At 45.7% G+C, this 20,970-nt stretch overlaps 1 protein-coding gene across 1 annotated transcript; it reads left to right on the top strand.

Moving 5' to 3' along the window:
* Positions 1 to 13,730: 13,730 nt before the first annotated feature.
* foxi2 (forkhead box I2) lies at positions 13,731 to 18,079 on the top strand. Its single transcript, XM_052033332.1, has 2 exons — positions 13,731 to 14,313; positions 17,526 to 18,079. The coding sequence occupies exons 1-2, from the start codon at positions 13,731 to 13,733 to the stop codon at positions 18,077 to 18,079; spliced, it is 1,137 nt and encodes a 378-aa protein (XP_051889292.1).
* Positions 18,080 to 20,970: the final 2,891 nt, after the last annotated feature.

The following is a 20,970-nucleotide window of genomic DNA, read 5'->3' as shown; positions in this document are numbered from 1 at the left end:
ACCAGCCTCCCCTGCTGGTCTGGACTGCGTCTACACTTCTTTCTACCTTGGTAAAGCAGCCAACATCAAAGACCCCACCTACCCCAGACATTCTTTCTCTCCCCCCCACACCCCCACCACCCATCAGGCAGAAGATACAAAAACCTGAAAGCACGTATCACCAGGCTCAAGGACAGCTTCTATCCCGCTGTTATAAGACTTTTGAATGGTCCCTTAGTACAATAAGATGGACTCTTGACCTCACAATCTGCCTTGTCATGGCCTTGCACCTTATTGTCTACCTGCACTGTACTTTCTCTGTAACTGTAACACTTTATTCTGCATTCTGTTATTGTGGGCAAGCTACGTTGGCGCTGGAAGAGTGGTGACACTTGCGGGCTGCCCTCAGCACATTCTCAGTAATGCAAAAAGACACATTTCACTGTGTGTTTCAATGTACATGTGACAAAATAAATAATATCTTTTCCCTTGTACTACCTCAATGCATTGTTGCAATGTAATGATCTGTATGGATGGCATGCAAAACAAAGTTTTTCACTGTACCTAGGTACATATGACAATAATAAACCAATTTACTAATTTAAATTTAATTTACCAATTTAAATATTTTTAATGATCTGGCCTCCACCTCCCTTGGGGGCAGAGAATCCCAGGGATTTCTATGCACCTCAGTTTTAAATGACCGGCCCTTTATCTTGTAATGATGTACCCATGTTCATGATTCTCCCACTCATGAACACTTCTCAGCATCTACCCTGTCAAGCCCCTTATATATTTGAATAATGTTACCCCTCATTCTCTTAAACTCCAAGGAATACAGACACAAACTGTCTAGCCTCTCTTGGCAGGATAACCCTCTCGCCCCAGGAATTAGCCGAGTGAACCACTTTTGCACTGCTTCCAATGCTACTACATCCTTTTTTAGGTAAGAGAACCAAGACTGTACATGGCAGCATGGTAGTGTAGTGGTTAGCATGAAACTTTACAGCACCAGTGACCCGGGTTCACTGGGTGAATCTGTCCGCTGTCTGTAAGGACTTTGTATGTTCTCCCCGCGTCTGCGTGGGTTTCCTTTGGGTGCTCTGGTTTCCTCCCATATTCCAAAGATGTACAGGTTAGGAAGCTGTGAGCATGCTATGTCGGCGCCGGAAGCATGGCGACACTTGCGGGCTGCCCCCAACGCATTCTCAGTAACACAAAAAGACGCATTTCACTGTGTGTTTCGATGTACATGTGACTAATAAAGATATCTTATCTTATCCATTCTCTGTATAATTGACACAAAACCTCCCTGTTCCAAAACTCCAGACAATTCTCAATACAGACCAACATACTGTTTGCCATTTTAACTATTTGCTGGACCTGCTTGCTAACATTTTGTGATTCATGCACTAGAACATGTAGTGTTCTGAACTCTGAACTCATTTCCAGTCTCTCTCCATTGAGATAGCAATCCGCCTTTTGCTTTCTCTTACTGTAGTGCACGACCTCAAGTTTCCCTGGAGTGAGATCCATTAACCGGGTTTTCACCCATTGACTCACTCTATCTATATCTCATTGCAGAATCACAACATGCCCTTTCACTTATTTTCATATCATAGACAAACTTTGAAACCTTCCCTTCTCTGGTAAACTATTGAGGGCCAAGATCCGATCCCTGGGGTACTCCACTGGTTACATCCCTCCAGCCTGAAAAGGGCTCATTTATTCCAACTCTCTGTTTGCTATGTGACAACCAGTTTTCAATCCATGCTAACACATTTCTTCCAATACCTTGGGTTCTTAATTTATGCAACTGCCCCCTATATGGCACCATGTCAAATGCCTTTTGGAAATCTAAATACATTACACCTACAGGTCCCCCTCTATCAACTCTCCCTGTCACATCCTCAAAGAATTCAAACAATTTGTCGGACATGATTTCCCTTTCATAAAACCATAATGACCATATTTGATTATACTGAGCTTTCTAAATGACTAGTTATTTCTTCTTTGATTATTGACTCTTGCCAACAATAAGCTAACTGGTCTCTAGTTCCCTTCTTTCTGTCTTCCTTTTTTGAACAAACAAATCATATTAACTGTTTTCCAATCTTCTGGTACACTTCTGGAAAGGTTTGAAAAATTTCAACCAATGGGTCCACTATCTCTGCAGCCATTTCCTTTAAAATCCATGGGTGCAGGCCATGGGGTGCTGGTGATTTGTCTGCCTTTAGCCCTGTGAGTTTCACTTATACTTTATACCTTGTGGTTGGGATATTTGTGGGGTCCTCCACGATGAAAACATGATGCAAAAAATTGACTTAACATATCTGCCATTTCTTTGTTTCCTGTTATTTTAATTCACCACCTTTGCTCTCTAGAGCTCCCACATTTAACCTAGCCTCCTTCATCTTGTTTATAGATTCATAGAAGCTTTGTTTGTTTTGATATTACATGCAAGATTTCTCTCAAAATCATTTTTCTCCCTTCTTATGAGCTTTTAGTCTTCCAGTGCTGGATTCTAAGGACGTCCCAGTCCTCTGTTCTACCACCAGTCCTTGCCACTTTGAATGCCCTGCTTTACAGTTTAATATCATCCTTGACCTCCTTCGTTAACCACAGACTGTGTCTCTTTCTCATGGAATCCTTCTTTCGAATTGGGATGAAAAACACAATGATGCTGGAGGAACTCAGCAGGCCAGGCAGCATCCGTGGAGAAAAGCAGACGGTCAACGCTTCGGGTCAGGACCCTTCTTCAGGACTGAAGATAGGAAAAGGGGAAGCCCAATATATAGGAGGGAAAAGCAGAGCAGTGATAGGTGGACAAAAGAGGGGAGGCGGGGTGGGCACAGGGTGGTGATGGGTAGATGAAGCTAAGAGATAGTGATAGGCAGGTGTGTGGGAGGAAGGGACAGCTGATCCTCCGGGGAATGGTTCAACGGTAAGAAGAGAGAGACAAAAAAGGCTAGGAAAGGGAAGAAGACAAGATGTGTGTGGGGGGGGGGGGGGGGGTGGGTTTGTGGGGAAGGGGGGGTGGGGATTACCTAAAGTGGGAGAATTCAATGTTCATGCTGTTAGGCTGCAAGGTTACAAGACGGAAAATAAGGTGCTATTCCTCCAGTTGGCGCTAGGACTTCTCCTGGCAGTGGAAGAGGCCGAGGACTGACATATCAGTGATAGTGTGGGAGGGGGAGCTGAAGTGACTGGCAACGGAAAGATGCAGGTCGCGGTTACAGACAGAGTGCAGGTGTTCTGCGAAACAGTCACCTAGTCTGCGCTTGGTCTCGCCAATGTAGGGGAGGCCACACTTGGAGCACTGAATGCAGTAGGTGATATTAAGGGAGGTGCAGGTGAATCTCTGTCTCACCTGAAAGGACTGTTTGGGTCCCTGGATGGAGGTGATGGAGGTGGTATAGGGGCAGGTGTTGCACCTATGGTGGGGGCAGTGGAAAGTTCCTGGGGTGGGAGCTGGATAGTTGGGGGGTGGGAGTGAATGAGGGAGTCGCAGAGAAAGCGGTCCCTGCGAAAGGCAGAAAGGGGTGGGGGGGGGGAGGGGAAGATACCCTTTGTGGTGGGGTCCTGTTGGAGATTGTGGAAGTTGCGGAGAATGATGTGTTGGATACATAGGCTCGTGGGATGAAATGCGAGGACAAGGGGAACCCCATCCTTGTTGGGTCTGGGAGGGGTGGCAGTGAAAGCAAAGGTGCAGGAAATAGCAGAGATACGGGTACGTATCTCTTCTTTTGAATTGTGATACATTCCTGATGAGCATTATGGATCAGCTGTCTGAATATCCACTACTCTTCATCTACAGACCTGTCTCTTAGCTTGTTTTCCCAGTCTACCTGAGACAACTCAACCTTCATACCAGCAGCTGCCAGAAAGTGCTGTGCTGGTACCTCAGCAGACATTCCATACTCAGCACGGTAGTGTAGCGGTTAGCATAACGCTATTATAGCGACAGTGACCTGGGTTCCATTACCGCTACTGTCTGTAAGGAGTTTTTACGTTCTCCCCATGTCTGCGTGGGTTTCCTCCCGGTGCTCCAGTTTCCTCCCACATTCCAAAGACGTACGGGTTAGGAAGTTGTGGGCATGCTATGCTGGTGCCGGAATTGTGGCGACACTTGCGGGCTGCCCCCAGAACACTCTACGCAAAAGATGCATTTCACTGTGTGTTTCGATGCACATGTGACTAATAAAGATATCTTAATCTTAAATTGCTGAACCACAACTCTCTGACACTGAAACCGTGTTACTGCTGAATCAAGCCCACCATGTGAAAGTCTAGAGAACAGAAAGATCCCATTAACCACTCTGTTAAAATCATTGAATGGAGATGGAGGCCATTTATCCCATTGAGCCAATGCCAGTGATTTGTTAAACAATATGGCAGCCTCTTCCCCCACACTTTCTCTCTAGTCATACAAATTATTTCCCCCCATTCCTGTCCAATTCACCTCTGAAAGCCCTGCTTGATTCCGATTTCACCATCCTTACAACCAGTGAGTTTCTTGCCCATTACTTTAAACCTTGAACCTTTCACTAATGGAATGGTCGTTCTCTGTTTCCCCTACCTAAATCAATAATGATCCTCTCCCAAGTCCGTCAATCTGCTTCTCAATTTTCTTTGCTTTAAGAAGAAGAAGACTACTTTCTCCAGTCTAACCTTGTGGCAGAAATCCCCCATCCCTGGAACCATTCCCACTTTTCCTCAGAGCCGCTCTTTGTGTATATATAAGGTTTACTTATATACCCAATAGTCATTATCGACGTCACTTTCAGGGCCTTTCAGTCAGTACAGACCACATCAAAACAGTTCCCCGTAAAAACAATTCTCCTCACAGTCTTGATATCCTGAGAAGGAATGAGGAAAGAGACACTTTGATTACTTTTGGGTTCAACACAGAATACATTATTTATAAGTGGGAAAGGAAGTCTGGGACCTGATCTGATGGTTGAAATTCAATCTCAGGGTTCAGATGATGTTCATAAACCACAGAACCTTGGCAATTTCGGTTTACTGTGTTACCTCAGTCCCCTGATCAGGTAATAGGCTTGAGAATGGCTGCCATCTATCATTGTATCACTGTTTGCCAAAATCATTTGTATATTAAACTGATACTTGTGTTTTTAAGCATGAGAAATTATACAAGAATTTTTTTTTAAACAGTAATTAAAATGTTGCAGAATATGCTCTCTAAACCCAGAGGAAATCAGAAATAGAAAGGTAGAAAATGGGAGCCACTGTTGGCTACTGGCTCCCTCAGCCCACTCCACCGTTCAGCACAAACATAGAACCAACCATAGAACAACCGTAGAACAATACAGTGCAATACAGGCCCTTCGGCCCACCATGTTGTACCTACCTTCAAAGCACTCCTAAGACTATCTAACCCCTTCCTCCCACATAACCCTCTATCTTAAATTCCTCCATAGGTTTATCTAACAATCTCTTGATCTTGACCAACATATCTGCCTCCACCACCACCCCAGGCAGCACATTCCATGCACCAACCACTCTCTGGGTGAGAAACCTCCCTCTGATGTCTCCCTTGAATTTACCTCCCATTACCTTAAAACCATGTCCTCTTGTATTGAGCATTGGTGCCCTGGGAAAGAGGCGCTGGCTGTCCACTCTATCTATTCCTCTTAATATTTTGTACACCTCTATCATGTCTCCTCTCATCCTCCTTCTCTCCAATGAGAACAGCCCTAGCTCCTTTAGTCTCTCCTCATAATCCATACTCTCTAATCCAGGCAGCATCCTGGTAGATCTCCTCTGCACCCTTTCTAATGCTTCCACATCCTTCTTATAATGAGGCAACCAGAACTGGACACAGTACTCTAAGTGTGGTCTAACCAGACATGGTAGATCCTCTGCCTCGAGATAAGACCAGAAGACATAGGAGCAGAATTAGGCTATTCGGCCCCTCGAGTCTGCTCCGCCATTTAATCATGGCTGATTTATTTTTCCCTCTCAACCCAATTCTCATAAGCTTTGATGCCCTTACTAATCAAGAACCTCCACTTTAAATACAGTATACCCATTGACTTTGTCTCCACAGCTGTCTGTGGCAATGAATTCCACAGATTCACCACCCTCTGGCAAAAGAAATTCCTCCTCATTTCTAAAGGGATGTCCTTCTATTCTGAGGCTGTGCCCTCTGGTCCTAGACTCTCCCACTACTGGAAACATCCTCTCCATGTCCACTTTATCCAGGCCTTTCAATATTCAGTAGGTTTCAATGAGATCCCCCCTCATCCTTCGAAACTCATAGTATCACCCTCTCCTATACCGCTGGATGTCTTAAATAATAAGTTTCCTATCGTTAGTTTAAATGCATTGCCATTTGATTTGTCTAAAGGTATGGCTTGTCATGTTGTCACTTTAAATAGCTCTGCTTGAGGAGACACTTGTTAGTAACTGGTGCTTACCACCTGTGATTAGCCCTTGATACACTATTTTGTGCATTGTAACATCACCAAGTCAAGTCAAGTCGAGGTTATGCTCTTTGGTGGAAAAAAAGTCATAGAAACACCGTGTTTTTTAAGTACTGGCATTAGTATTGGTTTATTATTGTCACATGTCCCAAGGTACAGTGAAAAACCTGTCTTGCATACCGTTTATACAGATCAATTCATTACACAGTGCATTGAGGTAGTACAGGGTAAAAGCAATAACAGAATATAAAGTGTCACAGCTACAGAGGAAGTGCATTGCAGGTAGGCAATAAGGTGCAAACAAGGTAGATTGTGAGGTCAAGAGTCCATCGTGAACTGTTCAATAGTCTTATCACAGTGGGGTAGAAGCTGTCCTTGAGCCTGGTGGTACGTGCCCTCAGGCTCCTGTATCTTCTGCCTGATGGGAGAGGAGAGAAGAGAGAATGACCGGGTGGGTGCGGGTCTTTGATTATGCTGGCTGCTTCACCAAGGCAGCGAGAGGTATAGACAGAGTCCATGGAGGGGAGGCTGGTTTCCATGATGTGCAGGGCTGTGTCCACAACTCTCTGCAGTTTCTTGCACTTTTGTCCATTGGAATTGCCATACCAGGCCATGATACAGACATTCTAAGGAAGTAGAGGTGCTGGTGTGCTTTCTACATGATTACATCCATGTGCTGGGCCCAGGACACGTCATCCAAGATGTTAACACCCAAATAATCTGATACAAAGTTCACTAAAAATAATAGTCTTTTTCAGTTATACACAGAAGTTAAAAACTGCAACTCAGTTTGTTTCATCAATATCAAAGAAATAAACTGCAGGCTTCTCGGGCACTGAGAGTTTGCTGTAACCGCAACACCTGGAGAATCATTGAAAGTAACAAGGGCAGAGAATGGACTCTGGGTGGAAGGCTTCAAGGTTCATCAGCCAGAGGAACTTGGTATCACCAGTTCTGGCAGAGCTGTCTGAGATCTGCCAGATCGGACCTGTAGCAGGTAGTGAGTGAACCAGCATGAGGGATAAACCTACTTGACCTCATCTCACCAACCCACCTAAAGCAGATGCACCTATCCATGACAGAACTGATAGAAGTGACCACTTCACAGTCCTTGTAGAGACAAGGTTCTGGCTTCACACTGAGGACTCTCTGCATTGTGTTGAGCGACACTACAGTTGTCCTAAATGGGATAGCCTCAGAACAGATCTAGCAGCTCAAATTGTGAGCATCCATGAGGTGCTTGTGGGACCATCAGCAGCAGCAGAAATGTCTGCCACCACAATCTCCAACCTCATGGCCTGGCACATCCCTCCCAATACCATTGCTGTTAAATCAGGGCTTCTAACAACCAAAGGATCAGATCAAAGCTCTGCATTCCTGCCAGATCCTGCTGTGAATGGTGATGGACAATTCGATAGACAACAGGTGGAGGAGGGTCCAAGAACGTTCCATCCTTAATAATGGCAAGGATATGAGATTGAAGAAGCATTTGTAACCAGGAGGTTTATAAGATCATGAGGGGCATAGATAGGGTGAATGCACAGAGTCTTTTTCCTGGTGAAGGGGAGCACAAACTAGAGGGCACGTTTAATGTGAGAGGGAAAAGATTTAAAAGGGATCTGAGGGGCAAATTTTTCACACAGGGGCTGGTGTGTATATGGAATGAGCTGTCAGAGGAAATGGTAGATGTGAGTAAAAGTACGACACTTAAGAGGTGCCACCAACAGAGCTATCAAGTGGCACTTGTACATCAATAGCCCACTCACCATTGCCTAGGTTGGCTCCAGACCTCATCATTCCCTTAGGAAAAACAAGGACTGAAACAATCCAGAGGAGGAGGTGAGAGTTGCCAGTCCTTGACCAAGTGTGGCATCAAGGGCGCTGGTAAAACTGAAGATGATGGGCACCAAAGGGGAAACACTCCAATGGCTGGAGCCATGCCTTACACAGAGGTTGATTGATAGCGGTTGTTGGAGGTCAATCAACCCAGCCCCAGGACATCACTGCAGGAATTCCCTAGGCTCATGTCCTGGGCCTTCATCTCCTACATCTTCAGCTCCTACATCAGTGACCTTCCTTCCAGCTCAAGTGGGATGTTTGCTAATGATTGCACAATATTTAGTTCCATTCACAAATCCTCAGCGTGTGGAGGAGCCCATGTCTGCATCATGACCTAGACAATATTCAGGCACTGGTTGATAAGTGACAAGGTGCAAAAATTCCAGATAATGACCATCTACAATGAGAAAGAATCTAACCAGCTGACATTCAATAGCATTTCCATTATGGGTTCCCCCACCATCAAACATCTCAGGGATGACCATAGGCTAGAAACTCAACAGGACCCATCAGGTAAATACTGTGGCTACAAGAGCAAGTCAAAGATTGTGCATCCTGCAGTGAGTAACTCACCTCTTGAAGCACAGAAGTCTTTCCACTGGTATAGTAGGATGTTCTCCATTTGCCTGGATGAGTGCAGCTGAAATCACACTTGATCATCAACCACCCTGTTGGTTATTCCCACCATCAGCAGCACACAATGGTGGTGATGTGTAGCCTCTACAAAATGCAGTACGGTTGCCACCCAAACTACTCTGACAGCACATCCCAAACCCATAGCCTTTACTGCTAAGATGGAGCAAGCACATAGAAACATAGTGTTTGAAGGTTCCCATTCTGAACCAGGTTCCCATTCTGATTGGGAAATATATATCACTGGTTTCATTGTTGCTGTATCTAAATCCTGGAACTCACTGTGCAATTGCATTGTTAGAGTGTCTTCACCAGTGGGACTGTAGTAGTTTAATTAGTGGCTCATCACCACCATTTCAAGGGCAATTAGGGGTGGGCAATAAATGCTGACCTTACCCCTGATGCTCAAATCCTGAAAAGTGAATAAAATTCACCTTTCCCTGCACTACACATTAAAGGCAGTGGATCAGTGATCTGTGTACAGAACCACAACTGTTCCATTTATTCTGACTGAGACTGATGTTCTGGAGATCACATCTTGTCCAGATTGGTAAATTGGTTTATTATTGTCACATGTGAGGAGGTACAGTGAAAAACTTGTCTTGAATACCATCCATACAGATCATTTCATTACAACAGTGGATTGAGGTAGTACAAGGGAAAACAATAACAGAATGCAGAATAAAGTGTTGCAGTTACAGAGAAAGTGCCCATTCGAGTGGGGAAAAAATCAGCCGCCTTCAGTCACAACTTTGTTCTTTAAAAATCGGTTATTATTCCCTCCGGATATCAAGTCGAGTTTATTGTCCTGTGCACAAGTACGGTGAGGTACAGATACAATGCAGTATCACAGGCACGTAGGTTCAGACAACTCAGAATATAATTTATACATAAATTATACAAGACAGTGAAGAAACAGACTGTGCAAAACAAGATATTGGTGCACAAAAAAATGTACTTCAGTAATTTCGTGATCAGTCGGGGACAGGCAAATGTTTCCCCAAAGTTGGTCACTCTCCCTAGGGTCGAAGCGGCAACAAGCGTAGGTTTACTGCCGATTTCACATTAATAATCGATGAAGCAGCCTCTGGACGTGCGTTGACTGACTTACAAACTGGCGGGTGGATTTATTTCCTTTTATGTCAGTTCAAGACTGTTTAATATGGCAACACTCGCCAGTTCTAATCCCACACATTTAAGGGTGATCGTGTACTCAACCCTTATTGTTCAAATTGTAAACTATTCTGACTGCAAACACGGCATGGTTTTCGTTTAACGAGAAAGCTCGGCATCTTTCCATGCCGGTTTCGGGACGATTCGGGCCTCGGAAACTGACGTCTCTGGGGTCGAGGCGCCCTGTAGCTCGTCAACGTCACCGACAATCAAGAGTATCATCGATAGCAGACTGGAGGTTTGGGGGCGTGAGGGTATCTTCTCCGTTGTTCTTGAGAGGGGGAACAAAGTATCCAAAGGCCTAGAATGAGTCACTATTGCGGAATATGATCTTTCTCCTGATGGGAAAGGCGCCGCGAGCTTGAAAATGATAAATTGACACGTTCCTTGGAAATGCGAGGGTATGTTCAGTGTAGCGGGGTGGAGCGCTGACTCGCGTGGCTCGGTTTGATCACTCCTAGGTCCGGAGTCACGGTGCTAATTCAGCAAGTCGGTGAGGGTGGGACGGAACGGAGCCTGGGCAACTTTCAAAGCAATGTTGTTCAGTTCCACATCTATAACATGTGCTTTCAATTTTACGAATTAATCTATAAGCGGTGAGTTTCGTGGAGAAATCTTACGGAGCATTGATTTGATCCGACATTTCCGAATATTTCAGGCGACTCCACCCTGTACCCAGTGTCTTGTGATGGTTTTACTCAATCACCTTTCATATTAAAGAAAGAATGCCTTTAATACAGTTATACCGATCTGGTTTCGTTAGCATCAGAGTGAATCGAAAGCAGATTTAGCCTTGATTTTGCAACGGTTTGATGGATGCAATTGCTTGGGTTTGACAGTCTCGATCCCGTCACGGTCCCTGCAGCGAAACCTCTCTCCTCAATGCTTAACTCCTCGCTCTTTTCAACTAAAGAACTTACGTCTTTCCTCTGAGAAGCGCCCAAACCTCTTCACAAAAATTACCTCCCCTCGTGGCTATTACTTAATACCAACTTGTAATGGTTAACTGTGCTACAAATTTAGATACTGAACTTGTATACGATGCATTATTACCAGGTATAATATTTTCTCTTATTTAAGTCGGAAGATTCTGTTGAGGATAAAGTTATTGTTTGAAACATTACATGTCCGTTTATAATCCGAACCAAACTTTACCTAACTGCGTTCGTTTTTGCTTTTGAAACAAAACATAACGTATTGGAAAATACGACCTCACAAATGCTCTCGACGATTTATCGCCGCCAGTGTAAGGCTCGCTTGGTATGTTAATGTCAATCTTATTCTCCCAACCTGCTGAACTGCATATCTGTCCCAGTGAGTGTGGAAGCGAGAAGGGCGCCAGGAGACAGCAACGATTTCATCTGATTTATTTCCTGGGACCTTGTCATTTCTGATACAGTATGTTACCAGGTGCTCCGGTATATGACTCAGTAATTTCCCCAACTCTTGTCTTCAAATGTCCCACGGAATTATTAAAACACACTGCATTTTCAGCCACTGTACGAACCGAAATAACTTCTGGTTTTACAGAATGCCGAGTTGGGTTTCGTTACATCCACCCTATAATTTCACCTTTAGCGATTTAGTTTCTCAATTTCGTTCTCATTTTGGACAGAAATACTTTCGCAGTTAAAGACAACATTGGCGGTGCGCCCCAGTGAAGACCACTCACCAATCCTGTCTACAATTCTCGACATCTTCGCTATAAAGCTGGTTAACAGCGTTCCAACCATATAAAATTCTCCTGCATCTGACACCTCGCAGTTCCCCATCGCTTTCATAACCGCTCACAGCCCATGCCAGTGCGACATCAGAATAGGCGCGTTTACCAACCGGGCAAGCTTTTTACCCATTGTTAATAAATTATCAATAAGTAACTGGATCCAGAATGATTAACTTGCCAAAAAATTACATTAATACATAAATACGCGTGAAATAAGTTATTGTCTGTAAGTTTTCAAATAGTGATGAATGCATCTGGGCGGTCCGCAGAACATGACTGACTGCGTTGCTATTATATTAGTAGATCTACTTTAGTCATCGCTTGTAGCTTTTGCACAAACATTCTTAAAAAACAAATTCAGTGGTATGTTTAAATCCAGTTCCCACACGTTGCTGGACACTGGAGTAAAAATAGAATGTAATATGAAGGCGACGCCATCAGTTTAGAACGATTGTTGTTGAAAGCAAGCTTTCATTGTGGGATCAGTCGATGGAGAACTGATACCAATTGCCTGTCATTTTTATTCTTTTCACTGAGTCTACGCGATCTTTTTCGTATGTAGGTGAGAACGACCTCAGTAGAAATGTAACGAGACTTGTCACGCACCTGCGGCGCAGGTACACAACCAACCAGGCGTGGCCGAGTGCTGAGTCCGCCAAGGTCCAAACCTTCTTAAACCTCGCCGAAATACTTGTTGTAGTTGCTTGTATTTTAAAACCTCTTCAGAGAAACACAAGAACATTTTGCTTCTGCAGATGTCTGATTAACATTACCGTATACACTTACCCCACTTAAAAATGTTGAATAATGTGTGTCTATTTTACTGAATATTATCAGTCGAGAAATTCTCTACAATTGATGATTTCTCTCTGGTCCTTCGCAACCACCCCTTTCACCAATTTTTAAATGATATCTATTTATTAGTCACACGTACATCGAAACACATGGTGAAATGCACCTTTTTTGCGTTACTGAGAATGTGCTGGGAGCAACCAATTAATTGGTCAACTGCTGGAATATTCGGTGCCAAATTCGGTTTGGTAATCACTCGTGTAAGGGGCATCGAGATATAACAGGCTGCTTTTTTTTCTCATTCAAACCAAATTGTGGCTAAAGACACCGTTTAGCCGCTGGATATTTCAGTAACGTCAGTGCTCCAAATCGAAAGGTGGTGTTTTTTGCTGATGCCTTCGGGAGACTGGATATTCGGGCACGGGGAATACTGTAAATCCCGCAGATGAGGCTGAGAAATGAGTGAGAGCAGGAGTTATATCTGTCCCGGGAACGGCGTTTGCCGAAACACCACGGTTTAGTTGAGGGACCGCAGTTCAAGCCCCCTGTTAAGTGTCTCCATAAACTCCCCTTTGTGATCAGTTGAAAGTGTACAGACAGCATTGCTCAAAGAAGTGAATGTTGGTGAGTTCCCGAGTTACAAAACAGAATAAAACGTCCCGGCTGGATACTTAATCAATTGATCGTAAACATTCATTTTTAAATGCAAGATCACAAAGAAGAGGTAAACGTCCTATTGCAGAGTTGGGGAGTTGGATTAGAAGGTTCCTTATCTCCACGCGTTGGAGAGCTCGCTCCATTCCACAGCGGAGCCGGTGCGGGAATGAATGGATCCTCCTTTCCTCCGGCGCCTGATTGGCGGGCTGTCACTATTGTTCGGCTGCCGACACCTCCCTCCTTTCCCCGGCGGACTTCCCAACAGGCTGACGAAGGCAGAGAGTGAGGAGCGGGAGGTGGCTCAGAGGTGGGGTGTTTGAGCCAACTTCTACTGACTCCCCCTGGGCCCCGGGCGGTGTGATCTGGAGATAAGGTGTATAAATAAAGCATCGCTTGGCAGTTCTTCGCACCTGTCGCCGCAGGAAGCTGCAAAGGGGGCTCTTCCCCCCCTTCTCCCCTCCCTCCCCCCAGGTTTCCGCTAGTGGATTATGAGCTCTGTCGGTCTGTCTGACCGCCAACATTCGACCTCAGCTCACCACAGCGCCAACAGCTCACAGCAAGTCCCCGAGATGGCAGTCTACTGTGACAACTACAACATGTACCATCAGCAGAACCTGCACAGCTCGCAGAGAGCGCCCGGCTACGCTCTGGGGGAATATCACGGACCCAGCAACCCGTATCTGTGGATCAACGGGCCTGGGACCAACACCTCGCCGCATTATCTCCACGGCAGTAGCTCCGGCTCCTTCGTTCCTCCTGCCTACGGGACCCAGAAGCAGTACTTGCCCGCTTCGCCGGGCTTCGCTGGCACCGACCTGGGCTGGCTCTCCCTCACCAGCCAAGAGGAGCTCCTTAAGCTTGTCAGACCCCCTTACTCTTATTCCGCGCTCATCGCCATGGCGATCCAGAATGCCCCCGAAAAGAAGTTGACCCTGAGCCAGATCTACCAGTACGTGGCCGAGAACTTCCCCTTCTACAAGAAGAGCAAGGCAGGTTGGCAAAACTCCATCCGGCACAACCTGTCCTTGAACGACTGCTTCAAGAAAGTGCCGAGAGACGAGGACGACCCAGGTAAGTGGTACACCCCTTCTCTTTATACTGGCTATTTCAGTCCACATGAAGACTCTTCCAGTCCATCTGGGTTCCAATCCAACCCAAAACGTTGACTGTCCATTTCCCTCCACAGATGCTGCCTGACCGGCTGAGTTCCTCAGGCAGTTTGTTTTATTGCTCCAGATTCCAGCATCTGCAGTCTCTTGTGTCTCCAGGTAACTGCTCTATTGCCTGGTAGTGGACTGCGCAGGTAATGGCCGCTCGGCCCAAACCACCGGTGCCAGCGTTTGTCAAAAACAACCTGCAGGTGCTGGAAATCTGAAAGAAAACCCGAAAATATTGGAGGCACTTAGTTGGCCAGGCAGTATCTGTGGACAGAGGAGCAGAGTTAATGTGAAACGTAATTTAAAACAAAAAACAAATGTTGGAAACACTCAGTATTAACAACATTAGGCAGTATCTGTGGAAAGAGAGACAGTTAATGTTTGAGTCCGAAGAACCTGGAAAGTTGGCTCTGTTTCTCTCTCCTCCGATTCTGTCTGACCTGTTGAGTGTTTCCAGCGTTTTTTTGTTTTCGCGCCAGTGTTGACTCTCTACTGAAATCTTTCCCCGTCTTTGCTTATCGGAATCGATCAGTGATCCCATTCCCTTCTCTCCCGGGTGTTTGTCCAGTCCCGCTTCAAATTGCATCAACTGCTCCCTCTTCCGCATTCTCACCAACCTCTGAGTGATGAAGTTTCTTCTGAATTCCTCCTTGGATTTCTCGGTGACTGCCTCATACCGGCGGCCTCTGGTTATACTCATACCCATGGGTGGGAACACTCTCCCCGTGCATCCAATTTACTGAAAGGACTCGGACCTTTTTCACGCCACCCCTCAGCCTTCTCCAGAGAGGCTCTTCATTCTTTCCACAAGCCCACCCTTGGAGGCAGCAATCATATGAAATCAAAGCAGGGAGAGGCCATTCGGCCCCTCGTGGCTCCCTACCAACGATGTAAGGGCAGATCTCTTCCTTCAGCGCCACTTGCTTATATTGATCTCGTTTCTAATGCCCTTGGTATCCCCAAATCGGCCAGACTCTGTCTTAAGTATATCCAGCAACAGAGTCAACACCACCCCCAGCCGAGGATTCCTGAGCTCCATGTGTCCTGGATGGCCGATTCCTAATTTTGAGACGGTGGCACAGGAGAGCGCTGTTGCCAGAATCCGGAGCAAAAAGAAACAAACTGCCGGAGGAACTCAGACACAGTTCGTGATCAGACTGCAGATGCTGGAAATCTGGAGCAACACACACAAAATGCTGGACGAACTCAGCGGGTCAGGCAGCATCTGTAAGGGAAATAAACAGTCAACGTTTCGGGTCGAGATCCTTCACTTGACTGAGTTCCTCCGGGAGTTTAATTATTGTTTGTTTAAGATCGTGACTCCTGGTTCTAGATAGCCGAGGCAAGGGAAGTATCTACATTGGTACGCCCGTAAGAATACGGTAACTTTCAATGAGATCACCTCTCATTTGGTCTGAAGAATAGAGCTCAACTTGTTGCGCGCGCGCGCGCGCGCGCGCGCGCGTGTGTGTGTGTGTGTGTGTGTGTGTGTGTTGGCAAAGAAATTTGTTAGCTTTTATGATAGATAGATAGATAGATGATAGAACATTACAACACAGTACAGGCCCTTCAGCCCACAATGTTGTGCCGACATTTTATCCTGCTCTAAGATCTATCTAACCATTCCCTCCTGCATAACCCTCCATTTCTCTGTCATTCATGTGGCTAAAGAGTCTCTTAAATGTCCCTAATGTATCTGCCCCCACAACCTCTGCCGGCAGTTTTAAAGAAACTTCAAACACACACCAACTTGCCACAATATTAGTTCGCGATATATGAACCAGCTCCTCTAGTCACAACCGCATGGTTAAACTCCATCCCTTCCCAAACCCCAGCGCTCGAATGCAGGTGTAACGAAAATAGGTCCCCAACATGGAGTGTGCTGAGAATTGGAGCAGGGTTTGAGATCCTGTTGGTGAGCAGCGTCCTTCCGTCTACTGGTTTACTGGGGGAAAAGGGATTATCCCACAAGCGCGCTCCCTTGAAACATCCCGAGCAAATTTGTCTTCCTCCCACCAGTCCTGTGCTCTGTGCTTGGGATGTAACGGTAGCCATGTGTGCTCGGACAGGGTCACTATAAATGGGCAGGAGATCCGGCGACATCTGCAACCCCTTGCCGGAAAGGTTAAAGCAAGCTGATGTAACAAAACGATGTATGGGGGAGTAATTGAAGACAAACCGCAAAGTTATGGGATGGGGGGTGTGGTTGGTGGGAGGAATTAATTTCCCAAGCAGCCGACCAGAGATGTGAATCATCTCCTCCTGTTAAGGAACGCACAAAGAGGAAATCAGCGGGTCAGACAGCATCTATGGGGGGAAACGAACCTCCACTACAACATTGACTGTCTATTTCCCTTCATAGATGTTGCCTGACCCGCTGAGTTCCTCCGGCTTTTTGTGTGTCGCTCCAGGTTTCAGCATCTGAGGTCTCCTTCTGTATTCTGCTATTGTTTCTACCTCAATGCACTATGTACCACCTCAATGCACTGTGTAATGAATTGATCTGTATGAACGATATACAAGACAAGTTTTCCACTGTACCTCGGCACAGGTGACAATAATAAACCAATTCCCAATTCCATTTCCCAATCCCCAATTCTCGTGTCTCCTTCCATGAGGTTATGGTAGCTGGTGTATTGACCTTGTCATACTCCACGCCAGCCCCATCCTCTTTACCAGCGCGCTGTTATGGCTTACTATGAAATGAACAGTCCACTGCAACATTGACTGTTTATTTCCCTCCATAGATGTTGCCTGACCCTCTGAGTTCCTCCAGCATTTTGTGCGTTGCTCCTGATTTCAGCAACGGAGGACTCCTTCTACTAGAGCTGTTGGGAATCCAGCTCTTTCCCAAGCAGCTGCCGACGCTTTTGTTGTCGCTGCCTCTACGCTGCATCGAGTTATTGGGGAGACACAAGACACTGCAGGTGCTGGAATCTGGGGCAACAAACGGGCTGCTGGAGGAACCCAGCGGGTGCAATGTGCTGCGGAGTTTCGAGCCGAAACGTCGACCATTCCTTTTGCTACCTGACCCGCTGAGTTCCTCCAGCAGATTGTGCTGTATCGGAGTAAGCTGTCGGTTTTGCAAGAGCTCTCGGTAAACTGGGGTTCGTTTTCTCTCAACAGGGAAGGGAAATTACTGGACCCTGGACCCCAACTGCGAGAAGATGTTCGACAACGGCAACTTTCGCAGGAAGAGAAAACGGAGAACTGATCCGAATTCGGGCATTGCCACCGGTAAGAGCCAAGACGCGGCGGCGGTGCCCGGTGTGAAAATCCCGGACAGCCCGTCCCTATTGCTTGAAGCCACCTCCCCGGACCTGGATCATTCCCGGGGCTCTGCCGAAGATCCTAAACCGTCCACTCCTTCGTCCAGCCCGTGTCTGAACGGGTTTTTCAACGGCATGGCAGCGATCGGCAGCGGAGCGCTCACCAGACAGATGTCGATGGGACTGGCCAGCGACTTGTCCCAGAGAAACGTGGCTACACTCGGTTCCTACTCCTCCAACAACACTCTGCCCTCGCAGGAAGTGGGCGATGGGACGGACACCTGCCACTTAACCCGCTCCGGTTACTACAGCTCCTTCACTGGGGGACAGGCAAACCAATTCAGCAGCCACTTCTACAACAACTTCAGCGTCGACAGTTTGATCTATCCTCGGGAGGGCACTGACACCTGAATCCCCAGGACCCGCACCCCCTGCTTATCTCCCCTTGTTTTCAATATCACTCTCCCCATCTCCACTGTTCTCTCTCTCTCTCTCTCCATCTCCCCCCTCTCTATGTCCAGTTACTTCATTCCCTCGCTACCTCTGCCGTCCCCACTCGCGCTCCGCGCTTAGTTTCTCTCCATTTGCCCCTCATTCTCCATTACTCCCCATTCTCCTCTCCCTCCATTTACATACATCCGGCCTTCATCCTCTACCCCTCCTTTCACTCCATTCCATTCCCGCCATCCATCCCCCAGTCCCCCCACCTTCCATTCTAACCCCACCAGTCGCACACCAGAACTTCCCAAGACGTTTGACATTTTCTAACGCGCTGTTTCTGCATGTTTATATATATCTATCTATATGGTTCAACTCAAAGACACTTCCCGCTGTCAACTTTTACACAATGAAGGGTTCCTGGCAATCCACAGGTCGGAGAGACTGAACGTGTGGTGAACCAAGTGACTTCTACCTTGTCACCAAGGGTGCGATCACCTTCTATAACCATCTGTGTGTGAACGTGTTTTATATTGACAATCCCATTGAAGTTATTGGGGCCGATTGACCCAGTGTAATATCTGTCGCCAGTCCTGTGTAAAGTGATACTGTTACGCCGATTGAACGGACATTTCCCTAAGATTGTATTTTGATATAATCCTCTTGGAATGAACGGTTAAATTTGCATCGTTCGTTCTGGACCATCTCACCAACAAGAGTCGGTTAGCAATGTAAAGAGGCAGAGGCAGTAAAAATAAGTTGTGTACCATAACGTGTTTAGCATGGAAAGATCCCGGTCCATCATATAGTATTCTCCTTTTCTTGTTTTAAAACCTGAAACGTTTGTAAATTAGTCATCAGCTGAGTTCAGCATTTATTTGGCCCAAGAGAAAAACTAAGCACAAATTCTAATTCCAGGTTCAGTCTGTAAATCTCCCTTGTTTCTGTTTGATAGGTTGTCAGATTACTTCTGTTTCATGTTTTAAGCGTCTTTCCCTCTACATTACACACGGTTAACCCCTGGGGAAAACAAGCGTTCATCAGCATGTCCTTGAGGAGGAAAATACTTCGGTGTATCACTGAAAGAAGTGGAAATCGTTCATTGTTTATACCGTGTAAATTATAATCTGAAAGTTGTAGTTATATTTATATCTTTTTTTTAAAAAAAAGGTTTTGTAAATTAATTGGTGCAGTTTTAGAATGTTTAACAGTGGCAAACTTTTGAAAGTGTATTAAAATATCAAATTACGTTGTAATAAAGGTGTACAGATGACTCGTCTAATTGTACTTTAATTGTATTAGTCCGAGTCAAATCTGCGTTGCGTTCATAAGATTTTCCCAAAGACTTTAAAAAGAAACTTCTATGTAGACAGTTGCCTTTTTTTTACACAACTGACTGTGCGATGCTGGTCTGAACAGGTCTCTCAGTTATTCGAGTCCCATTAGCAGAACCGACGGCATTCTTCGCTCATCAGTAAATCTGACGAGACGATTTTAAAAAAATCTTTTACAGGAGACGGCCAGGTTAACGAGCCCGTGAGCGGGTTATTAAATCACAACTTGCATTCATAAAGTCCCTTCGCCAGAAGCGCCATCGATCGAAACTAGAGATGAAAATAACACTATGAGGGATAGAGCGGCAGAAATTGAACTATCGACAATCATGTACACATTAGCCAATGGAAAGCCAATAATTCCTCTAAATTGTAACAGAACTAGCAGTGCACACCTGTGGACAGTTTAAAGTCCACCCGAGAGACTCAGTGACAAGTCGGCGCGTTAAAATAAAATGCCCTTCCCTGAACCAGCTTTTAAATAGCTTTACTATTTCAACGACAGAGAGAGACTTCCCCCTCTTGCCCCAACAATAAGAGGAAAATCCATTTCTTTTAACTTTGTTGAATTAAAGAAAACGCTTATAATGGAATCAGCTCCATCGGAAACGCCCAGGCTATTAGACAGGCGTCAGGTGCAGACTAAATAACGTTAGAAATCATCTGCACCACAATTGGGAGCTATTTAAATGATCCCTCGGGGAAGTTCTTTCCTTCAACAGGCAGACGACCCACAACAAGATGTTCCTCAGACACTCATTATAGACATTCTCAAAAATGAGAGCGTGGAATGCCAGACATTTCATTACAAGATCTTAAAAGTACGGGGAGTGGGGGTGTGCTTTTAAGTTTTCGAGATTCTCCACTTAGCCCCTCTCCTACAATGAGGGGTACTAAAGCCCTTACCAATCTGGCATTAAAGTTATTGAGAAAAAGAATACTTCCTTGGTGATTCAAATCCTTTGGGGAGAGTCCCCAGTTGTACCAGCAAGAACAAAAATGAGAAAAAAATCTCTCTAAAATGGTGACCTGGTATGAAACTTCACATGGAGTGGAGCACAGGTTAGAGTGGTGATGTTGAACATTAGTTGGGTCATTGTGTCTTATTCCAGTCACTACAATGTAGGAAGCTCCGATTGTGAGTGTAAAACAAAATTCACTGGAATGGTTCCAGGAATGAGCTATCGGGTTAGAGAGGAGAATCTGGGGTGCATTTCCCTGGGGCAAAGAAGGTTTAGGGTGGCAGAGAGCGCGAAACTTCACAATGGGTTTCAATGAGGTAAATGGAGGGAAGATTTTCCTATTAGCAGATGGTTTTAGTTCTGGGGGCACAGATCATTTGGCTAAAAGATACAAGAGGGAATGGGAGGGAAATCTTTTCTCCACAGAGTGATAAAGATCTGGAATTTGGTGCCTGTAGGAGAGGTGGAAACAAAGTCTTTCAGGGTTTTTAAATAGGGAGTTGGATAGGCAGTTGAGGGGAAGTCATTTGCAAGACTACAGGGAGAGAATGGAATTGACAGAGAGGCT

This window comes from Pristis pectinata, chromosome 2, assembly GCF_009764475.1.
Source record: "Pristis pectinata isolate sPriPec2 chromosome 2, sPriPec2.1.pri, whole genome shotgun sequence".
Lineage (NCBI taxonomy): Eukaryota > Metazoa > Chordata > Chondrichthyes > Rhinopristiformes > Pristidae > Pristis > Pristis pectinata.
Note: the sequence above shows the minus strand (reverse complement) of the source record. Positions and strands in the feature narration are given on the sequence as shown.

What these genes read in the sequence shown, in the direction of transcription:
- foxi2 (XM_052033332.1), top strand. Translation starts at nt 13,731, where the DNA reads ATGAGCTCTGTCGGTCTGTCTGACCGCCAACATTCGACCTCAGCTCAC. An exon ending in GAGAGACGAGGACGACCCAG is followed by an intron (nt 14,314 to 17,525) that starts GTAAGTGGTACA and finishes TTCTCTCAACAG; the next exon opens with GGAAGGGAAATTACTGGACC.